Source organism: Alnus glutinosa, chromosome 2 (genome assembly GCF_958979055.1).
Source record: "Alnus glutinosa chromosome 2, dhAlnGlut1.1, whole genome shotgun sequence".
NCBI classification, from domain to species: domain Eukaryota; kingdom Viridiplantae; phylum Streptophyta; class Magnoliopsida; order Fagales; family Betulaceae; genus Alnus; species Alnus glutinosa.
The window spans coordinates 7,100,387-7,123,698 of record NC_084887.1 but is presented as its reverse complement, the minus strand read 5'-3'; the positions used below and the strand labels follow the sequence as shown (position 1 = coordinate 7,123,698).

At 33.0% G+C, this 23,312-nt stretch overlaps 1 protein-coding gene across 4 annotated transcripts; it reads left to right on the top strand.

Annotated features, from left to right (window-relative positions):
- The first annotated feature begins 8,796 nt into the window (after positions 1–8,796).
- On the top strand, positions 8,797–18,346 carry LOC133860835 (protein STRUBBELIG-RECEPTOR FAMILY 3-like). 4 transcript variants are annotated; one of them, XM_062296460.1, is made up of 17 exons: positions 8,802–8,982; positions 9,697–9,880; positions 10,559–10,688; positions 10,781–10,852; positions 12,033–12,098; positions 12,228–12,299; positions 12,405–12,476; positions 12,572–12,643; positions 12,724–12,789; positions 12,926–12,991; positions 13,914–14,311; positions 14,426–14,859; positions 15,896–16,167; positions 16,790–16,928; positions 17,101–17,237; positions 17,318–17,474; positions 17,782–18,346. In XM_062296460.1, exons 2-17 carry the CDS (start codon positions 9,739–9,741, stop codon positions 17,878–17,880), a joined length of 2,394 nt encoding a protein of 797 aa, XP_062152444.1. In that variant the 5' UTR covers positions 8,802–8,982; positions 9,697–9,738; the 3' UTR covers positions 17,881–18,346. The 4 variants fall into 4 exon arrangements, with proteins under 4 accessions (XP_062152448.1, XP_062152444.1, XP_062152447.1 ...); XM_062296463.1 differs by lacking the exon at positions 8,802–8,982 and adding an exon at positions 9,043–9,195; XM_062296462.1 differs by lacking the exon at positions 8,802–8,982 and adding an exon at positions 9,285–9,419.
- The last annotated feature ends 4,966 nt before the right edge of the window (positions 18,347–23,312 follow it).

The following is a 23,312-nucleotide window of genomic DNA, read 5'->3' as shown; positions in this document are numbered from 1 at the left end:
AATGGCTATACCTACTGACCAATATCTATAAGTCAATGGAACACTGCGGTCCCGGCATGTTTGGTCCAGAACTCAGGATTTTTATAGTTGGAGACAAAAAGCATGGATTCCTCAGGATTACACCAACCGGATTCATATATGTGGCTCTCTAATATTAAATACCAAACAGCCTTTTCATGTGCCTCTTCCTTTGCTCTAAAATCTAAACCTGTCTTAGATTCTCTCTCTAGAAATACAGTGTCTCTTAAAAAATCCTATAAAAATAAAATATAAATATAAATATTAAAATAACTCCTATATTTTATTAACAATGATATCAAATTTTGCACGCCTGAATTGGCATGCTGGTCACCTACAAAATAAAGAGAGAATCACTTAAGTGGCGCTGGCATGAGGCGAGCGAGAGAGCCTTCAACGGTTAAATCAGTAATTTTGTTGCTTCGAGAAGATATAAGGGATACCTACCTTAGTTTGGAGAGGAAGGTATTTGAGGCTCTACAACCCTTTTTTGGGCTATTATGATAGTGGGCCTATAATTTGATTAGGTTTTGGGCTTCGGGCCTTTAGACTTATTTGAATACGCATCGATTTGAGATAGTTGCTGCCTCGTTTGACAACGTATTTTGGGGAGCTTTTTTGCTTTTAAGCAAAAAATAAATAAAAATATTAACAAACAATTTCAATCACAAAATACTCACAAAAACATTCAAAATTAATTTCACATTTATGTCACATGAGAACGCTTTTTCAATAAAAAATATTATTTAAAAAACATTGTCAAACGAGTCCAATATAATGAAATATTCACATATCTTAGCACTTAAAAAAAAAAAAACGAGAAAAATAAAAATTGAAGGGGCTATCCAAACCGAAAATTATATAAAACAAAATCTTTAAAAAAAAAAATGAAAAACCTTGGTTTTTTTTTCTTTTTTCTTTTTTTAAATTTGCTTGTTTATTTTTAGTTTTTAGTTTTTTTCTTCTAAATTTTATTTATTTTTTAAATAATTCTTGTTTTTTGTTTTATTTTTATATAATTTTAAGAATGATATTTTTATCATTAAAAAAAAATATTGATATTGTTTAATAATTAAAAAAAGGCATTTACACAACCAATAATTTGAAAGACACGTTAACATCTGAATAATAGTTTGATCAACATCTATGTACTTTCCCCTGAGCTTTACTTTACGTCAGAACCTTATATTTACTTGGACTCCATCCCAATCGATTGGCTAAGCAATATGAATTCTTTATATTTGACGTGACATCAAGGAGTTCCTATCCATATTCTAGGGGAGAGAATCCTAGAGTTCATTGGGTTTATCATTTTTTTTTTTTTTTTTTTTTTTTTTTTTTTTTATAACTTAAGGATAAAAATTTATCTCGAATTGATTTGAAGTTACTGTCTATAAAAGTATAATGTGTTTCTTAACACATTTTTTTTAATAACACTTGCTACTCGCATATTCTTTTAACGATATAAATTTATTATGAATTGGGTTGTAGAAATTCTTCAAACCCAAACTCTAAAAGTGTCATATGTGTATATATATATATATATATATATATATTTTAGTGAAGTTTTTTATTAATGTTATTAAAAAAATATGTTCTTCTCACATAGTAAGGGACACATGATACTTTTAGAAATTGAATTGAAAAAATGTTCTTACAACCCAATTTCTAAGAAATTTTTGTCATTTTTTAACGGTATTAATAAAAAAAATATATATTTTTACTTGCTTAAAAGATACATAACCAATAACACTTTGCAAATGAAAAAAAAAAAAAAAAAAAAAACACTTTTAAAAACGGAATGAAAAGAAACTTATGGCTGGTTTGGGTGTGCAATTTTTTTTGTACTGTATTATTTTTTACTATATTCATAATTTCGAATACCGATAAAATTTGTTTTTTAAAATTATGTTTGAATAGTTTAAAAAACTTGAGACAAAATTGAATTTTTTTTTTTTTATAAAACTTGAATAGAATTTTAATTTCAAAAATCAACTCAAACATATTTTTCAAAAATAATAAAATATAATAATAAATAAATAAAACATCAGTTAACATGGCTTTTTTTTTTTTGACATGTCCACACAAGAGGGGGATTGAAACTAGTGACCTCTGTTTCATAAGACGTAGTCCCAACCGATTGAGCTACGACTCGAAGATTAACATGCCCTTATATGCATAACTTTATATCTTTCGCCTTATAGCCTGCCTTTAGAAAAGGAAAAGTGAGTGTTTTATCAGTAACCCTTTCTTTGGCAAAGCTATACGTTAGTACGTGGCACTTGATTATTGGGTCTTTCTCGGTTTCTTTTTACAGGCGAAGCAACTTAGCTTCTGCGTCACAGCCAACAAAAAGAAATTAAGAATCCAAGGTAGTGTGGGACTCCACCATTTATATATATATATATCCCTTAAAACATGATTTGGAGAAAACCAGTTTGATTTTCGGTTGGGTCACGTTTTGAGAAAATGAAAGAAGATTTATTTAGTTTAGGCTTGTTATTTAAATGTCCAAAGTTTTTCATGAGAGTGACATAACCTACGATATCATGACTAAGCTTAATTAGGAGGTTGCTGTCTGTGTTTTCTTTCATTGCCACAAATACCCTCTCAAATTAATTATATTTCCACTTATACTTTGATCCCTCAATAATTTATTATTATTATATATATATATATATATATATTTTTGGCTATAAATGGTGGATCATGCCTACAACTACCCTCTTCATTTCAATTTTCTAGTGGAATTGATAGAGTCCATCTCGCGACAGCTACCCATATCAAGAGAGCAAATGTGAGGGTGTGAGCTATCACTAGTGGCTTTTTGCTGAGTGTGTACCCATGATTAGAGATATATAAGCAGTTGTTGTTGCGGTTATTTTTTCTTAACCGCACCTGCTTTAGATAATTATTTTTTTTAAGTAACAGGAACCGGCTATTATACCGTATTGGATGCCAGTTATAAATCACTAACCGCTTTTTAAGTAATGGGTCTCTTTTAGTGTTTTTCAAACTTTTTTGTGCCACTTTTAAGCTTTTCGTTTTGGCACGTCTTAGTTTTTTAAAATATTAGAATTCATAGACTTAGAATAGTACCTACTATTATTATTATTATTTGTAAGTAGTACGTATTATTATTACAAAAGCAAATTGTGGGCCACTGGCCGTCATGTTAAGGGTCTGTTTGAGTTTGCGATTTTAAAATGTGCGATTTAAAAAAAGTGATTTTTAAAAACGCAGTTAAGCGTTTGGCAAAATCTAACTGCGTTTTTAAAAATCGCAGTTTGACCTTTAAAATTGCAGGTTAGCCTTTTAAAATATTGCGTTTTCAAAAAGCACCACATTGACTGTGATTTGAATAAACATTTTTCTGCGTTTTTCAAATAGCAATTTTTTAAAAACGCAGTTTTCAAACGGTTCATTTTTTGCAATTTGATTTAAAATTATACTTTTTCTTTATGAGATCGTAATCACAAACGCACCCTAAAACATCATTTACCTACTCGGAAACAGTTTTTCATGTCGAAACTATTTTAAGACTTTTTTTTAAAAAAAAAAAAAAAAAATTGGATTCATTTTAAGACAGATGGGTTGAACTTTAATAAATTCAGCCCAAAGAAAAAAGAAAAAAATAAAAATAAAAATAGCATGATTATATGTAATTAAAATAGCATGATTATATGTAAATTTTGATACAGCGATTAGGAGAACATTTTCTGCTCAAGCAGCAGTTTGTCGTAACTCCCATGGACGTATTGTTAAGGCTTTATCTCAGATCAGCCCTCTATGTGATCCAGTTTATGGTGAAGCCCTTGCTGCTAGACTTGCAGCCTCCTTGGCGGTCTCTCTCGATCTTCGAAATTTTTCTTTGGAAGATGATTCTATTACAGTAATCTTAGCTTTACAAGACCCCTCACAGATCCTTGATTGGAAAATTGCTGATTTAATTTCTGACTCATTTTCAATCATTCCGTCCTCTTCAATTTGGAAAGTTCGGAAAGTTCACAGAAGTGCAAACTTCTGCGCCCATAATGTGGCTTATTGGGCCGCGGCTAATGTTCACTCTGGCTGCATTTCCACTTATTTCTCACCCTCTCCCTCTTTTCCCATTTGTAGTGGCAAAGATCAACATTCCTTTTTTTTTTATTTGAACTTTGGTTGTATTTTTGCTTTGTTCTTTTAATGAAATTCTACTTAAAAAAACAAAAAAAAAAAGAAAAAAAAGTAGTAACTAGGGGTAGATTTGGTCGGTAACCATCAGATAGATTCCCTGATGGATGGGAATGACCGATAAAGACCGCTACCCTTTCAAGACAATTTTTCGTATTTTTATATGACTTTCTTCTTTGCTTAGAAAAAAGAAAATGACTTTCTTCCTGTCCGTTGAAAGAGAGAAATAAATTTCTAGCTTTTTCAAAAGCAGCTTTTTCTCTCCCGGATATTTTTCCTCGGTCTCCATCTCCACCTGGTGACAAAATTCGCTCGGCGGTCCTTACCCAAACGAGCACTTGGAGGGTTTATTCTTATCCATTCTTTCTCACCTTAAAAATCAGGCTCCACTTATTTTTCGCCTTTTTTTTTTGAATTTTTAATTTCTTTTATAATTCCAAAATTTTATAAATTTACAATTATTTGTTAGAATTTAAAAGAAATCAAACAGATGATTTTGAGAGACTATTTATAGAACTCATTTGAATAAATAAAAATTTGGCTGTCCGACCACTTATCCAGTCAGGTAGATCTTATAAGTAGTCGAAATACATCTTTTTTTTTAGTAGTGTGTGTTTTTCACATGCTTTTTAATAGCATTAATAATAATAATAATAATAATAAATGTGTTTCTCATATATATGCTCAAAAGACACGTGTTATTTTTAGAGACTAAATTGAAAAAACAAAAAATTCATATAACCCAATCCATAGGAAATTAATATCCCACCATTAGGGAAGGAGTAAGAGCCTTTGGGGTTATATATTACTCTTTCACTCTTATTCATTGGTTTGTTTATTATACAAAAATCTTTATTTAAAAGAAAACTGTAGTAAGCGAAGAAAATACAATTATAATATCAAACCTAAAGGGTAAAATGTTCAATTAAAGAGAATATGTCAAATTAATATAGAAAATATTATATTCTAACATCCCCTCAAATTCACGAAAAATATATCAAATTAATTTAAAAAAATCTTATATTATAACATCCCCTCAAATTCACAAGATGCAATACCCCTATGTTATTGTAAGAGATGCAATAACTCTAATATGGTTGTTTATTTAAAATAAATGGCAAAAAAATTATCACATCATCTATCATGTAAAAAAGAAAAAATATGCTTTTGAGTCACCTCTCCTCCCACCACTGCCCCTCTCTTCGCTCCTTTGCTACCTCCCCTACTACCATTGAGCTCCCATCCCGTAACCTCCTTCATCATTGTCTTCTCATGTACGGTGGGTGAACTACCTTTAAGGGTGGGCGAACCACCTTTTTTGGCCACCCGCATAATGAAACGATGATGAGGGAACCTGGAGGTGGTAAGATAAGAGCTCAACAGTGATTATTAGATAGTCTATAGATATCTACTATAGACTATCTAATAACAAAGAACTACGCTAGAGAAAAAAAGAAAAAAAAAAGAAAAAAAAAAACTATTTATCTCACAAATAACAATTAATTAATGACATAGTATGGTTTTTATTTAATAGAAAAACATAAAGCATATTAATCCGGTTAAAAATAAATAAATAAATAAGTAAACAAAATAAATAATTTCTTTGCATTTCATTAAGCTCAGACTTATTATCAAAAAGAAAAAAAAAAATGAATACTAGAGTATCTTCTTGTGTTCTTATGGTGTTCTCCTAGAATGGCATAAATGTAATTTTTTTAATTAAAAAATTATAATTATACCATCCAAAAGAATATAGATATAATTTTTTAATTACATTTATGCCATTCTAAAAATAATATTAAGACAACACAAAGATGTTCTAGCATTCGTGAAGAAAAAAAGGGCTGAGACAAAAAAAAAAAAAAAGAAAAAAAAACCCGGCAATACGTTAACGACAATTCGACTGACCACGTGAAGCCCATAGACAAACTGGCGGCTATTATTGACGGAGTTACAGTTGGTTACAACTTACAATAAATTGAATTTCTTTTTTATGCAGTTACATTATTAGGCGCATTAGACGCACGTGGACAACACTTTCCACCCAAATATCCTCTTTCTTTTTTCTTTTTTCTTTTTTTTTTTCTTGACAAAACAATGCTATTATGCTACTATATTACATTACATGATAATATAAATGGAGTAAATTTGAAATCTAAATTGACTGATTTTCATTACTCATTCTAATTATATGACAGTCGTATAGCAATCTACTAAATAATACTAATTTTTACTGTAACTTTAAAAGGCCAAAATTATAATTTTTAGAGAGAACTCCACTTAAAGGTATCGAATTTTCCCTATTTTGAAAAGAAGATACTTGAATTTCAAAATATCTTAATTTTTTGAAAAATCTCAATTAGGGGTCATTAATTAGGATTTTTCGTTAAATCTTATTAAAATTTCCAAAATACCCTTATTTTTTTTTAGGAAAATTTTTTTATAGGATTTAGGTGTTGGAGAATTTAATAGAATTTGTAAAAATACCCATATCTGAATCTTTAAAAATATAATTTTCTTTTTTAAAAAAAAAAAAAAATACAAGGGTATTTTGAAAATTTTAATAGGATTTAACGGAAAATCCTAACGGATAACCTCTAACTAAAACTTTTCGAAAAATAGATACCATAAATTGGAATGTTTTGAAGTTCAAGTACCTTCTTTAAAAAATGGTGAAAGTTCGATACCCTTAATTGAATTTCTTCTTAATTTTTATTTGGACAGAAATTTTCAACAAACCGATTTGTAGGAAATTTCATACAACCCACATATAAAAGTGACATGCGTCATTTAAACATGTGAGAATCACATTTTTTTTTTATTAATGCTATTAAAAAAGCATGCAAAAAGCGGAAGCTATTAAAACAACATGTGCTTCTCACTTGCTAAGGGACACGGACATAAATTTATTACAAACTGGTTTGGAGGAAATTCCATACAACCTACATATAAGAATGATATGTGTTCTTTAAACATGTGAGAAACACATTTTTTTTTATTAATATTATTTGTATGAAATTTCCTACAAACCTGTTTATAGGAAATTTATGTCAAAAGAACGCATATCAATCTCATAGATGAATTGTATGAAATTTCATACAAATCAATTTATAAAAAATTTATGTCATTTTTATTTATAAGTAATCTCAATTGGTGTCCCCCACTCGTAAAAGTGAGATTCCCAATTTCCCATAATAAATATGAGATATATTTGTAATTTGTAGTAAAACTCAATATAGGATAAGTACTTGATTTAATATGGTATATTCCCTATGTACCATAATAGATAATGTGATTAAATTTTTGGACTGTTTAGAAATAAATTAAAATTTATAAAAATAAAAAGTATTTATGAATTTTTACCTTCTTATAAATGTATGCTTCACCATTTAAATAGCATCAGTCCTAACTGTATACTAATTGATTAAATTTGATAGTAACCAAGATAAATCTTGTTTACTAATTATAAAATAAAAGAGTAATACTATTCATAGAAACAAATCTTATTATATTCTTTCAATTTCAAATGAAATAAAAAGTATTCACTTAATGGTTTGTACTAAATTTTACAGATTTAATGATATATATTTTGCTTTATGGCAACTATGAGATTAAGATCTTCTCCTTTTTACGGTCTAGATTTTATTTTATTGCATCTATTAATTAGAGGTGTATATGATGGCATGTCAATTAAAATTTTAAGAGAGAATTTCATTTATAACTATTGATTTTTCATAACTTTTGTAAAAAGGTACTCAAACTTTATGACCCTTGATGTTTCAATTTTTTTCAATTTCAATCATCCGTTCAAATTTTCCTTTAAATCCTGTCAAAAAATTCATAAATACCTTTTTTTTTTTTTTTTTTTGAGAAAAAAATTGTCAAGATTTAGGTATTAGTCAGAATTTAACAAAATTTACAAAAATACCCATGCCTGAATGTACAAAAATTTTCTAATTAAAAAAAATAATTAGAGAAGGGCTTGGTTACATTTTCTTGTACATAAACAAGAGATGTATAAGATAATGAAGTGTAGCATATCTCATTTTTTTTTAAAAAAATATCCTTGTTTCCGTACATAATAATGTTACTCTGCACCTTATTTTGCATCTGTAGTGTTTTAAGTGATTTTTTTTTATATTTTTTTTTAGATGACTGACATAAAAAATCATTTAAAACACGTAATGTCAACCAATGTATGCAGAGATCTATATTTATTGATCTGATTTGATATGCCTTAAAACAGTGAAATTGAGAGGAAGTATATGGTCCGTAATTTGTTTTGTTTCGTATAATGACGTGGCAACATATTCATCGAATATAATCCTTCTCATTTTTAGGTCAAGTGAAGATTCATAAGAGAATACAATGAACCATTTCTGAAAAAAAATTACCCCTTCTCTACCCAACATAATTAAAGATGAAGACTTTTTATGTCGTAGAAAAGATAATTAAAAATAGAAGGATAAGACAGGATTCTATTACACGCGCCTAAACAGAGCGCGTAACAGGCATTTCAGTTTTCTGACAGGATGTCCAAGGAGAGGATATGTAAGACCGATTCGGCAACTATGCGGTAGAAAAAAGACCAAAATGCCCTCGACCCACATCTTTCCCAAGCTCGAACCAAACCCCAAAGTCCTTCGCCTGACCGCTCGGCCGGAGATCGCCATGAATAAAGGAGGATTAAAGAGTAGCCGTGGCATTTTCTACCATAGTTAGACTCTTACTTTCCCATATCAATCTCAGCGGTAGAAAAAAAGTACCGCAGAGCATAGTAGCCGGATCCATGTAAGACTTATTACACGCGCGCACACACACACTGTTCTTAACTTAGTTTAGTAGAGAGAGAAACAGTTCAGAGAGAGAGAGAGAGAGATAAAGAAGCAAAGAAACAAAGAGAAAAGAGTGAGAGAGAGTTTCACAGAAACCTCCCGCTGTACCTTTCTACGTCTCCTTTTCCCTTTTTTTTTTTTTTTTTTTTTGGTTCAGCTCTTTCCAAAGGTTAGGTTTCTCCGAATTAATACAATTTTCATGTTTTCTGATTGGTAACGTAATGTTTGCTTACGTAGCCCACTTTGTCATCATAGTCACTGAATCTTAGCAACGAAGTCTTTCCCAAGTCACATTAAAAATTCTTCACTCTTTTTGGTTTGTGAGTTTTGTTCCACTTTTGTCGCTTCACTCACTTCATTTTCTTCAGCATTTGCCAAAATTCCTGCTTTTTTGTAAGTTTGGTTCGTTTGTATTTTTGGGTTCTGTGTGTACGTGAATTTATGTTTGTATGTGGCATGTGGGTGTGTTTCTACAGAATTATGGGTGTTTTTTGTTTTCGGTTTTTGCAATTTGGGTTGTGGCTGTTCTGGGTTGCTGGGCTGTGATAAGATCAGTGACTGTGGAGTTTTTTTCTTCTTCTTTTTTTTTTTTTTTTTTTTTTTTCTTTCTTTCTTTTTTTAAGATTAATAGTGACTGGAGTTTTATTTTTGCTTGTCGGTTGGTTTGCAGATTGGAGGATATATGTTTTGTGGGAAACGAGTGAATTGAGGAATGAGGTTCAGTGTGGGATCAATGGGTGGGAAGAGATCTGCTATGAAGTCCAAGAATTTGAAGATCTATGCACAGTTTTTGTTGTGGTTCTTGTTGATCTGTGCCGTGCGGGTTTCGCGTGCAGTGACTAATCCAAGTGATGGTAAGGACTAAGGGCTCTTTAGCTTGTGTTTTCTGGGTATGCTTCAGCATTATGATTCTTTTGTCTGTTTGGTTGCTGAGAAAATGTGGGAAATTAAATAGAAACCAAAGTCATAAATATTATGTTTTATGCTGACTTTTAAGTTCTTTGATTGTATAAGTTCACCGAGAGTTTTGCAAATACCTCTATTTAGCTCACCTGAGTCAAGGTTTTTGTTTTCTGGGATGGCAATTATTGAGTCTATGATTTAGAATTATATTTTACTTATCTCTTTCCCATACTTAAATGACAACCAAACAATACCCATTAATTTATTTCATTTTTATTTCTGTTTTCTGGAGATGATCTACCTATCTGGAAAACCCTTCAGTAGGAAATCTTTCTTTTTGTTGTCTATTTTCAATAATAGTAATGCTCAAGTGTTTGGCAGTCGAAGTTTTCAGCTGCTGGTATTTTTTCTTGGTGTCAGAAGGTCAAATCCCGCCTTCATTAGTGTTGGGACGTTTAGGGTGGGGGGGCCACCCAAAATGTGTAGCCCAGCTTCTGGACCAAAAAAAGAAAAGAAAAAGAAAGATGATGAAGAAGAATTGTCTGCGACTCTGTGTTTTGTGTTTATACTTTATAATTGTGTCTGTCAATGCGAACCAACATTATTATGTGTTTATTCTGTTGAACCAGTTGCTGCAATTAATAACCTATATGTTGCACTGGGCAACCCTGTTCTTCCTGGTTGGGTTGCTGCTGGAGGAGACCCGTGTGGTGAAGCATGGCAAGGTGTGGTGTGTAACAATACAGAGATAATAAGAATGTACGGTAACCCTTTTTCCTGACTATGTACATCCATAGGTCCTCTAAACATGGTTAAATGTCAGGCTCTCATATGGATATGTGGGTTTACAGTGTTCTTAATGCCGGCAATTTGGGAGGAGAACTTGGTGATACCTTGCGAATGTTTGCTTCTATAGAAGTAATGTAAGTGGTACTCTCTCTCTTTCTCTCTCTCTCTCTCTCTCTCTCTCTGTTCGTGTGTCCCCAGACAAGCACACACGTTCTGTTAATAATGTATTATACTTGTGGATGCGTGCTAAAGAGTTTAAGATTAGGATTGTTGAATATGCTTCCCATACTCATCAATGGGAGCTGCTACTCGTATATATAACTGAAGCTGTACAGTATGACATCATTTACAAGATTCAAATGTAGATTTACATAATCTTATCTTTATCTAAAACTCTGCAATCGTTATCTTGTGTTTGAGTTGTTGATCTCTTATCTGCAACGTCTTCCTTCTTTGAAATGTTATGTTGGTTGGACTGATCAGAAGTTGTCTCAATATGTGCTAGATTTCATTTCTTCTTCTCATCATTAGAGTCCCTTGCCATGTCTTGTTTTAGGTGATAACAAGCAGAGCGACCACATAATGCTTGTGATTGGGAGCTTACCGACAACAAGAGACAACAGGGGGACTACATGAGGGATTGGGTTGGATACATAGGGTTTTTGGGAAGTAAAAGAAAATGAATCCAATCTTTGAAGTCTCTAAATAGTTTGACATAAATAGATAGTTTAGACATCTTGCCAAAGATAATTAACTTGTAACATATCATCTATAATTGCTATGTTGGGATGTCATGTGTTCTTGTTTCCTATTCTTCATTGAACTGTTGGAACATCATGATGTCTGATTTTGAATTTTCCATCATTTGCAATCAACAAACTTGTTGATTCGTTCCATATGTTAAATCACCACTTATTGTAAAAACTTAAGCTAATAGGAAATAATAAATTTAATCAATATTTCCAATGCTGCTTCTCGACTCAATGTCCTCCTCAACAAGTAAAGTCCAACATGTAGAATATTTAATTGAAATGAGGCTTAAAAATTGTGGAGTCCGGGTTCAAACTCAAGAGCTTTGATACCATGTTAAATCACCACATATCCCTAAAGTTTAAGCTGATATGAAAATGGTGAATTTACTCATTTATGTAATATTCTAACACCATGCACAGGATATTAGACATAAACAGGGAAGGAAAGAATTCTTACTTTATGTTCATATTATATGGGATGTTATAGACATTAGGTAGTCATCTTTCTCTTGCATTTGTGGGGGTAATGTCATTAACGTTGGTCCAATTGTTTTGTTGGCAGAGATCTAAGCAACAACCGCATTGGAGGGAGTATTCCATCCAATTTGCCTGCTACCATGCAAAACTTGTATGTATTACTCTTTATCAGATTTACAGTATTATACTCTGCCTATATAATATTAGCCTATGAAACTTGAGTGTATATACCTGTTCTGTCATTTTGTGCAAAGGATATAATAGTCTTTACCTTTGGTAGTTTCCTTTCAGCTAACCAGTTCACTGGAAGTATCCCGACATCTTTATCCTCTTTAACTCAACTGTCAGCCATGTAAGCTTTTCCCTTCTCGAATTTTATGTTTGACTGGTTCCTCCTTGGAGCCATCCCAATTTTCATGTAACTATCCTGTAAGGTCTATTTGTTTTTGCCTTTCAGGTCTCTCAATGAAAATCATTTATCTGGAGAAATACCGGATGCCTTTCAATCCCTGATTGGGTTGATCAATCTGTAGGATCTCATTTTTGTATTTTGCAATCCTTCATGTCCAGATTAACTTTTATAGACTACACATCTCATTTTGACTGCCACTTACCTTTGTGCAGAGATTTGTCCAGTAACAATTTGAGTGGGAAACTACCTCCTTCTGTAGAAAATTTGTCTTCTCTGACCACCCTGTGAGTATTTTGTCTTGGTAATGCCGTTATTCATTTGCTTCCTTTATCTTTGCATTGAATGCTAACTTCATAGTTGTCAGACGCTTGCAGAACAATCAGCTGTCCGGGACCCTTGATGTTTTACAAGATCTGCCTCTCAGAGATTTGTACTGTTCTCAACCATGTTTTAATTTTTAGAAGAAAAACTTATTTTCTCCTGTTTTATAATTTGAGAATCATGTGGAATTTCATTGGCTTATATGTTTTTATTTTCTTGTGTCTATTTCCCCTCTTGTTTAACAGGAATATAGAGAATAACCAGTTCTCTGGACCAATACCTGAGAAGTTGCTAAGCATTGCAAACTTCCGGTAAGAGGCTGAAACCTTGAATGATTTGGTTTGTTTCCATTTGAAATAGATTACTTTTCTCATTTTAAATTTGAAATGATGCACTTCTCATGGAGGTTATGGTATCAAATATGACCTGTGTTGGAAAGAAGATTTATGTCAAAGAATGTTTCTCATTCCACCAATTTAGGAATTTTCAGAAACTCTTTAAAATTTTATCTTATCTTTATAGACAAAGTTCCTTGAGACTCAACCACTGGGGAATAGGTAAGGATAGTGGAAAAGAAAAAGAGAAAAATGATGTAGGGCATACTATGTTTTTCTGAATTGTGCGGTCACTGGCAAAGAAACCAACCAGTGTGAGCTTCCTTTAAAAAAGATGGCCTGTAAATCTCGAATAACCTAAAAAAATATACATGTTAAGTCATGAGGTGATGAATACATTGGGTTAGCATTATTTAGTTTTTGACATCTCAAAATGAAAGCTGAACTAATTTCTTTCATGCCGCTTAAAACTATACCTGATGTTGATATCATAGATCACAGTGGCAGAGCCTGCCAGTAGACTGCAGGAATTTTTTCTAGGTATGAGAGTCGGTGATAATGACACAAACTGTCATTTCCTAGTGACTTGCGAATTTGCATTTTGCATGGGTTTCCATGCAGCAAGTCAGCAATGCCAACATATCTCCTATTCAGGTTTCTGAGCAGCATTCAGGACAATCAAGAGTGTAAAGATTAAATAGCTACCTTCATTGGAGCATTATATTTGCTAGCAGTTTATCATGTCTGGCTTCATTGTTGATTGAATTCTGCAATATTTTGTTATTAACAAAAGAGGAAAGACATTTGAAGTACTTATCAAAAAAGGAAATGCATTCAAAGTAGTTTATATTTGTCAGTTTGCACATCTGTTTCCTAATATTGATAATTTGCTGTGCAGAAAAGATGGAAACCCATTCAATACTACCACTGCCCCACTTCCTCCGCCTACATTCCCATTAAAACCACCACCAGCGGGTCCAGCACCACCATTTTTTAAGACACCAGATTCTCAAAAGACACCTGGAAAACAGGCTGATGGTCCATCTTCAACAGAGGAATCAAACTCTGGAAAATCGAAAAAATCTTTATCCACTAAACAGGTGGTTGGAATATCAGTTGCAGGTTTTTTTGTAGTTATTGTTCTGGCACTGGGACTTGTACTCCTGATTCCAAAGTTTAGCAGACGAAGGGAAAATGAGGACAGATTTTCCAAGCGGTATCAAATAGGTGCATATGAAGGCGACAGACAGAATCCTAGGGACAATGGATCCTTATTTCAACCAAACAATGAGAAAGGTACAAATATTATTATTAGTTTATAAATCAATTCACTACAAGTCATATGATGTCTTACAATATTGTTTATTTTATTTCAATCTTTTTATCAATGACTTGAGGTTCTTTGAGCAGTACAAAAAGGGGCAATTGTGAGGCCAAAGGAGGATCATCAGATGGAGACTAGAAGAGTAGGAGCAGTTCGAAAACTACAAGATGAGAAAGAGAGAAATGTGCAAAAACTGGGCACAATACCAAAGAGGGAGGATCATGAGATTGATATGAGTACATTTAATACGTATACAATTCCTCCTCCCCCTCCCCCTCCCCCTCCCCCTCCTCCTCCACCTCCTCCTCCACCTCCTGTTGAGAAGGTCATTGTAGAGCCAAAGTTGCCTGCTGAAGTAACTACAGTGAAGCCTTCCACCAGAACTCTATACCCCCCAACTAATGCAAAGTCTTTCACCATTGCATCCCTTCAGCAATATACAAACAGCTTCTCTCCAGAAAACCTTATAGGAGAAGGCATGTTGGGGAATGTGTATAAGGCACAGCTTCCTGATGGGAAGGTACCATTCATGACTATGAACTTAATCCATGTATAGCAACTACTTTGTGGTGGATTAACCTTTCTTGGGTTCTCATTACCTTGGAGTATTGTTGTGCCGTGTTCATCTTCTTTGTTTATGTTTCTCTCAACTATTTTATTGTTTTTGGCATTCTTCTTGTATGCACTTTTCCTTTTATAAGTTTACTAGGCAGAATATAGAATTTAATCTTTTAAGCCTTCAATTAATCTTACTATCAACCAAATAATAAATGAAAGATATGACTGAGCTTGTATCAGAATGGCAAAAATATAGGAGGCATGGGTGCATTTATTTGGTAATATCTGTGTTACTTCTCTTCTTTAGTCATCATCTCAAATAAGCTTTCCCTGGAGCAGTGAGAAAATCATTTGATTCACTCAACTTACCATCTCATCAGTTTTTCTCTTTGATGATTTCTGTACTTGTTGAGATTATAGACAGTATAAAAAGTTTGAAACTCATTTGGAAACATAAATTTTTAGTTGCCTCTGGCATTGTAGACTTGTAGTTGCATAATGATGTTGGGGGTGTGTTTTTCTTGGTAACTTTGATGCTTTTACTGGTCTTATTTCAGGATGCATTCCTTTTCTTATAATAAAAGGATTTCACTCTTTGAGTAACATTCACATTCTGTGAGCAACAAAGTTGCTTACATCTTTTCTAAATTGTGTAAAAACAGCTATCAATATAGGGCAAAGGTGATGAAAGATTGTTGAGTCCTTTTTTTTTTATTAGGTTTGCGATGTTTATTGTCATCAAAACTAAATTCCTCACCATGGCTGATGCCTAATTTGACATCCTCTTCAAAGAGTGTTATTCCGTGTTAGTGTGAATTCTGCTGTTCATAGTTCTATGGAACTCTGTAAAATTGATTGTGCAAAGATTAACTATGAAATTGTTATGAACTTAAGTTATGCATAAGTGATCCTCTCTCTCTCTCTCTCTCTCTCTTCAGTTGCTTTATGCATAGAATGGCTTCAGATATTGACGTTTGATCTTTTGGATGCTGTTATAGCTACTTGCAGTCAAGAAACTACACGAGAGAACTTCCAGTCGGCAGAAAGATGATGAGTTTCTTGAACTGGTAAACAACATCGATGGAATCCGACATGCCAATATTGTTGAGCTTAACGGTTACTGTGCAGAGCATGGTCAAAGGCTTCTGATATATGAGTATTGCAGTAATGGGACGCTGCATGATGCACTGCACTCAAATGATGAGCTTAAAAGGAATCTTTCATGGAATGCCCGCATTCGGATGGCTCTTGGAGCTGCAAGGGCCTTAGAGTAAGTCAAGCAACCATTCAGATGGAAATTTTCGGTCCAACTTGTTAACTTTGCAGCTTATAATGGGTTTACAATATGCATCTTAAAACTGTGGTCACTGTGTACCATAATTTAGGAATTTGTCCACCTTCAAGATTGGATCCAGGTAGTGCCTTCCATACATGTTGAAACATGATACTCTCAACTGGGAGATGAGTTAAGAAATTAACCTTAAACACTCTATATTAGTTAAAAAAATTATAGCTAATTTTTCTAGAAGGTTGAACAAAAATATTTTGGTAAATAAAAAATATAATATGATAAATGAATATGAGGTATCATCAAGGACAAAAGGCCATTTGAGATGTGTGACCCAATCACTTTATTATAAGCTGTAAGAAATTCAGTTCACCTCTTGTCAAAGAGGTAGGATTAAGTGTGATGCGATATATTGGTCTTACATTTGACAGAATAAGGAACTTCGATAGTGCTGTTCTCAGATTGCACACTGATTTATATTCTGCATAGAAATGAATAAGAGGAGGTGAGAGGGGGAGAGTTATCCTATTTCTATTCTGGCACGAATATTTTAAAGGAAGCATGCACCATTTCTAGTACTGATTTTGTCGTTTTGTTTGAGAAGGTATTTGCATGAGGTCTGCCAGCCACCAGTCATACACAGGAATTTTAAGTCTTCCAATATTCTCCTTGACGATGATCGTTTGGTTCGTGTCTCTGATTCTGGTCTGGCTCCATTGATAGCATCAGGCTCTGTAAGTCAGGTAAGTCATATGCTGATGTATGAAGTTTGTTGCTTCTACGTATATATATTGGACAGTAACCAACATTAGTTTTAAATATTGTTAGGAACTTATCTTCTGGTTTGATTTTGGTACAGTTACTGGATTATTATCGTCATTGCCGCTACAACTGTCTAAATTACTTTATTTTCAGCTGTCAGGAAGTCTGTTAGCTACTTATAGTTATGGAGCTCCAGAATTTGAGTCAGGAATTTATACTCAAAAGAGTGATGTTTACAGCTTTGGAGTGGTTATGTTAGAACTTTTAACAGGTCGAATGTCCTATGACGGGTAAATATGCAAAACCAAATTGTATTTAAGATACCTTTCTTTTTTGCGGTAAATTACAACGGCCTGAACTTTTTGTACAGGAGACGGATTCGTGGGGAGCAATATCTAGCGAGATGGGCAATCACCCAACTTCATGACATCGATGCATTGTCAAGGATGGTTGATCCTGCTCTCAATGGAAAATACCCAACCAAATCTTTGTCACACTTTGCAGACGTTATTGCTCGGTGTGTTTTGGTGAGCACAGTTGATGTTAACTTCTTCCTCTTTTTTTTTTAAATAAGTAAATTTAGTCTTATTGAGTCGATGTTGACTTCTATAAGATGCTTATTAAGACCTGTTATGGAATATTCTACTAGTGGGGTACCACTGGTCCTGAGTATAATTTATAGGTGCACTCAGGTCAAGATAGAATGCTTCAAAAGCTCAAATAGAATAAGCTTGTAGTGCTAAACTTATATTATATGTGACATTTTTTCTCTCCTAGTAAAATTGATATGCTCTCCAATCCAATTGATTTCCTAACCTCAAGCATAATTTGCAGTCTGAGCCGGAATTTAGGCCATCAATGTCTGAAGTTGTCCAAGACTTAATAGACATGATAAGGAGGGAGCCCAACGGCAGCGGATCCAATGAAGACTGACTGAGATTAGGAAATGGATCAGTGATTTCGGCTTATGAATGATGAAGGTGATGAATATTAATCTGCAGGATAACAACCGAAGAAGAGAAATCTATTCTGAACAAGCTGCCGACGAATGCCCCTACTAACACACCCAGCATTCACAACCAAAACTCTTACCAAAGAGGGTCTTCCCATCAGCTTCAGAAATTCTTATGGTTCGTTATTCGTGATCACTCTATTGTCCATTAAACTACAAGGATGTATGCACCTGGCACATTTGCTAACCAATTGATTCATAACTATTGATAATGGGAAAAAAAAAAAAAAAATTGGTGTTGTATTTTTTTTTACTGTATGGATCTGGACTCTGCTGATTGATGTGAGTTCAATTCTTTTTTTTTTTTTTTGTCAGATATGCATATTTAGAAATTCCCCAAGACCTGGACTTTATATGCTAAAGGATCTGGATGGTATTACTGGTGAACCGTGGCATACACTGCATATTAGGTTTTAGGTGTTAGAACAGTTTCTAGTGTCAACTGCTGAATCAATTCACACCTGCAAAAAAGAAAGAATGTGAGCACTAGAGCCTTTAGGTAGGTGGGTGCTGGCGATAGATAGCTACTATGCTTAAGTCAGTATTGTTTGAGAGAGATCTAGTGTACTAAGTTTACCTTGCTGAGATTTACCTTTTATAGCGTTACGTTTCAGCCTAATGGAAGGTTATTCCCCACGATGGCCTAGGTTTAAGCATCCCACGTCCCCTCAATCAGGAGTGTATCTGGCATAGTGGGGTTGAGCATGGTTGTCTGTCTTGGGGTGCAATTCACTATTGTTGGGATGGATTTCTTGCTACGCATGACATGATGGAATTGGGCCTTGGATTGGTTTTGAACGTATGGATCGATTTTGTGGCTTTGCTTATGAATTTTGTCATGTGGCCAATTCCGAACATATGGTAAAGTTTATATTAGGTTGATGCAAATGATACAAATTTTAAGTAGAACTCATCCTTGAAAATCGACTTATAAGGGGAGGGTATCAAAGAGCTTATACACACATGGTTAAGATTACACTTAACCTATGTGGGTAACCGTGTGGGACACTATCATCGTAACATATCATCACGTTATGCAGCCGATATTCACGGTGGCTCACTCTATCGACACTGACACTATGGTAGCCCTTTCTCTTTTTGCTCTCCACTTATCTACAGTATTTAATGATTTAATACTATGCTCATATATGGTACCAAAAACATTTTAATTCGGCTTATAAGTCGTCTCTTTTGTGATTCGACCACAAAGCTAGCCGCAATCCATTCGATCTCATACTTGACGATCTGGGTTTGATCTCATACTCGAAGTAGTGGCTAGCTTTGAAACCAAATGATACAAATTTTGAATAAAACTCATTCTTGGAAACTAGCTTGCAATGAAAGGGTGTTAAAGAGCTTATATAGACATTGTTAAGATTAGATTTAACTCATGTGGGATACTAAGATTGTAACAACAAATGATTATGAACCACAGGATTTGAACAATATATGGGCCATTGCCTAGATGAACAAAAAGGATTTGAACTGTCCAGAATTTCATTTTTCAAGCCTACACAAATTTCCACAATTGAAATACTAAGGGCATGTTTGGGTGTCAATTTATTTTTTTACTATTTTTTGAGTTTATAACTGGCCCGTTTGGGTGTTATTTTGTCCCAACTCAACTTTCTTAAACAAAAAAAATAAAAAGTAATAAAAAAAATTATCCAAGGATGGTCGGACCACCCCTAGGTCTTTGGGGGTGGCTAAGCCACTCCTGAGCGGTTTTTGGGGTGGTCAATATATTTAGTTTTTTTGTTTTTTTTTTGTAAAAAAAAAAAAGTCATTTACTTTTTACAACTATATTAAGTTAAATTCATCTTTCTAAACATTTTTTTTTCAATTTTGTTTTATATTCTCTAAATCATCCAAACATAATTTTCCAAATTATTTTCTAGGGTTCAAAACCAATCAAATTGATCCTTAGGGTATAATACATTATCGGACATATAAGCTGAATGTCTTATCATATTCATTAGTTTTGCGACATGTGCATACATTGCACAAAACAACTCAAATAAACTTCACTACGTTAGACTCATATCACGGTGGATTGTCACGTCAATGACACATCATTAAAAAAGACCATAAATGTTAAAAATGTCACATCATTAAAAATAAAACGTACGCAGAAGAGTAAAATACGTATATAATAATAAAAAAGTAAAGGAGCTAAACAAAAGAGAGAAAAAAAAGGTAAACTAAACACACATAAATGGAAATTTCCTGCAATTCACTGTCCAAAGAAAATTGGGGTAGGAATATTGTAGAAAATATACGAGATAGGACTCCCTGCTCGAACAAAAAGCCCTCTACCCGAGCAAGTAGCCCAACCACTACCATGCCCCCTCACATTCCCTTGCCCAATTACAAAGGGTAGGAGGATTGGACTGGATCCCCAATTATAAGGAATTTCGATCCAAACACATGCACCCCCATTTGTTTCATTTGCCCATCCGCTAACCCTTCTCCAACCATGAAAAAAGCACTTGCTAGTTGCTATGTCCAAAAGAGACCAAAGGAAAATAAGGAAAGGAGAACATAGCACCCTTCATTTCGTGAAGAAGTAGTGGAAAGAAGACAAATCTGTTCTTAGTGTTATCATTTACCAACTATTATTGTGACAGTTAATTGGATATCCCTAACCCATAGTTAGATATAGGCCTCATTTTGTTTGCGAAATGTCTATTCTGCTTGGAAAAGGAATAGCTATTCCTGAAAATAGAAGAATGTGAAATGGAATAGTTATTCCTATTCTTTTGTTTGGTTATAATACTGGAATATAACACTGAATATGTATTTCTTTGTTTGGTACAATGCAATACGCTGGTGAATAGAATCATATTATAATCAAATTTCCTAAAACACCCTTATAAATTTATAATACAAATATAATTTACATTCTTAATGACATTTTTTCATTATTTTAGAAACATAAAGAGTCGTATTGTAACGACCCACCCCAAATGATATAATATTGTCATAATCACCTCCTCTTGGAACCCAGCGTCCCGCTGACAACCCTCATGAGTTACCCCATTCTTTGAGTCCTAGCAAGTGCTCTTTAACAACTCTCGTGGACTTGTGCACGCTCTCATCACCGTTGAATTTGTTCCTTTTTTTTTTTTTTTTTGTTTTAGTTAGAATAATAAAAATTTGGATAACATCTACACCAGTAGCACCTACAATATCCCATCAGGCATCAGTCATCATATTTTAAGAATTTATAATGACTTAGCGTGCCATGCAAACTTCCTTTCTAGAATTATAGAATTACAATTATTTATTTATCCCCTATTTTTTTTTATATAATTTAAATTACAATATAATTTATATGCGTAGCCTTCCCTCCAGGATGAATTGTGACTGGCGCGACTTTTCGAAACTACAGAAAAATGTACAATGGCATGTTTGACGACAATTTTAAAAATAAAATATGTTTGTTAATGCTTTTGGGGAGTATTTTTTGTTTTTGATTTGAAAAAAATTTATTTTAATGTGACATAAATGTTAAAATAATTAAAAGCATTAATGCTATTTAATATGCTGTTATATGACTTTTATACCACTAGAATGATGTGTCATTGAAAATTAATCTTTGAATTAGCAAAGGGATAGTAAAGAAAAAAAAATCAAAGGTTGATTTTTAATACTACGCCATTTCAGTTATATAGTAGTCGTATAGTATTCTACTAAATAATATTTCTTTATTGACAATATGACCATAATTTAAAACACAAAATACTCTTTTAATGTTAATTTCTTTTTTTTCTTTTTTTTTTTTTTTTCTTTTTTAAAAATACCTTTCAAAATATAAAATATTTTCAAATATACATCTTAAAAAGAAAAGAAAGAAGTAGCAATTTTCACCTTGATATCACGTTTAAGGATGCATTTGAGGTTGCGATTTCGTAGACAATAAGTGCGATTTTAAACTAAATCGCAGAACATAAATCGTTTGAAAATTGCGTTTTTAAAAATTGAGATTTGAAAACGCAGAAAATCTGCTTTTTCAAATCGCAAGTAAGATTGTGCTTTTTTGAAAACGCATAATTTTAAAGGCTAATTTGCGATTTTAAATACTAAACTATTTTGCCAAATGCTTAACTGCGTTTTTAAAAATCTATTTTTTTTTTCAAATTGCACATTTTAAAATCGTGATTTTAAATCGCAAACCCAAACGGACCCTAAGAGTAAAATTTTTTATGGGAAAAATACAATTTATTCCCCTTAAAGTTTGACTACTTTTTTACTTTTGTTTCTAATGTTTAAAAAGTTGCAATGTGCCCTCACAAAGTTTTCAAAATTCTTAATGCATGCAGTTAGCCATTTCTGTCTTCTTTGACTGAAAATGGCTCACGTGCGCCGCACATGCATTTTTGGTACAAAAATTTCAAAATTGTCTCATACATACGTGTTAATTTCCAAAATGTCATTTTTTTTAACAAAAAAAAAAAAAAAAAAAAAGAATAAGAAAAAGAAAAAGAAAAATGGCCAACCCCATTTGGCCTCTTGGGGTGGCCGAATTACCCCCATAGGCTATGCACCACCCCCATTCCTGCCAAATGGGGGTGGATTGACTACCCCCTTGGCCAAATGGGGGTGATTGAGCCACCTCCAAAATACTCGACTACCCTTATTCCGGTCAAATGGAAGTGGCCGAACCACCCCTTTTCACTTATGAGGGTGGCTACAACCACAAATTTTTTTTTTAATCATTCATTCTTTTCTTATTTCTTTTTTTTAGGGCATTTATGTCTTTTCAATACTTCCTGTTAAAAAAAGACGAATATCACTAAAAGATTGGTTTCATTGTGAATTTTGAAAACTATGTTAAGGCACATTGCAAGTTTTTAAACATGAGAAGCAAAAGTGAAAAAGTAATCAAACTTTGAAGGAGTAAATTGTATTTTCACGTATTATTTAGTAAACTTGGTACATCTGTTATATAATTTGATTGCGTGATGCAAAAATTAGTCATTGGATCAGTATTTAAAAAAAAAATAATAATTATAAATTGTTAATTTTTACTATCACGTTATTCTAATTATATGACAATTATACGATAGTCTACTAATAAAATTATTCCCCACATTTTTCAAAACTATTTCATTCTATTTGGCTCAAATTTTATAATTTGGTTAATTAAACTAACCTGACCCCATTTATATTTTTATTACATAATTATCTCGTAAAGACGTAAAGTAGATATAATAGCCTCAATTAATTATTGAATTAATCTTTATTAATTTTAAAAAAAAAAAAACAAATCAAATGGCTGTTTGCTACCTCGTAAAATAATTTTGAGATAAAATTATGGTATCTAACGTCATAATATAAAATGCTTCCCTCT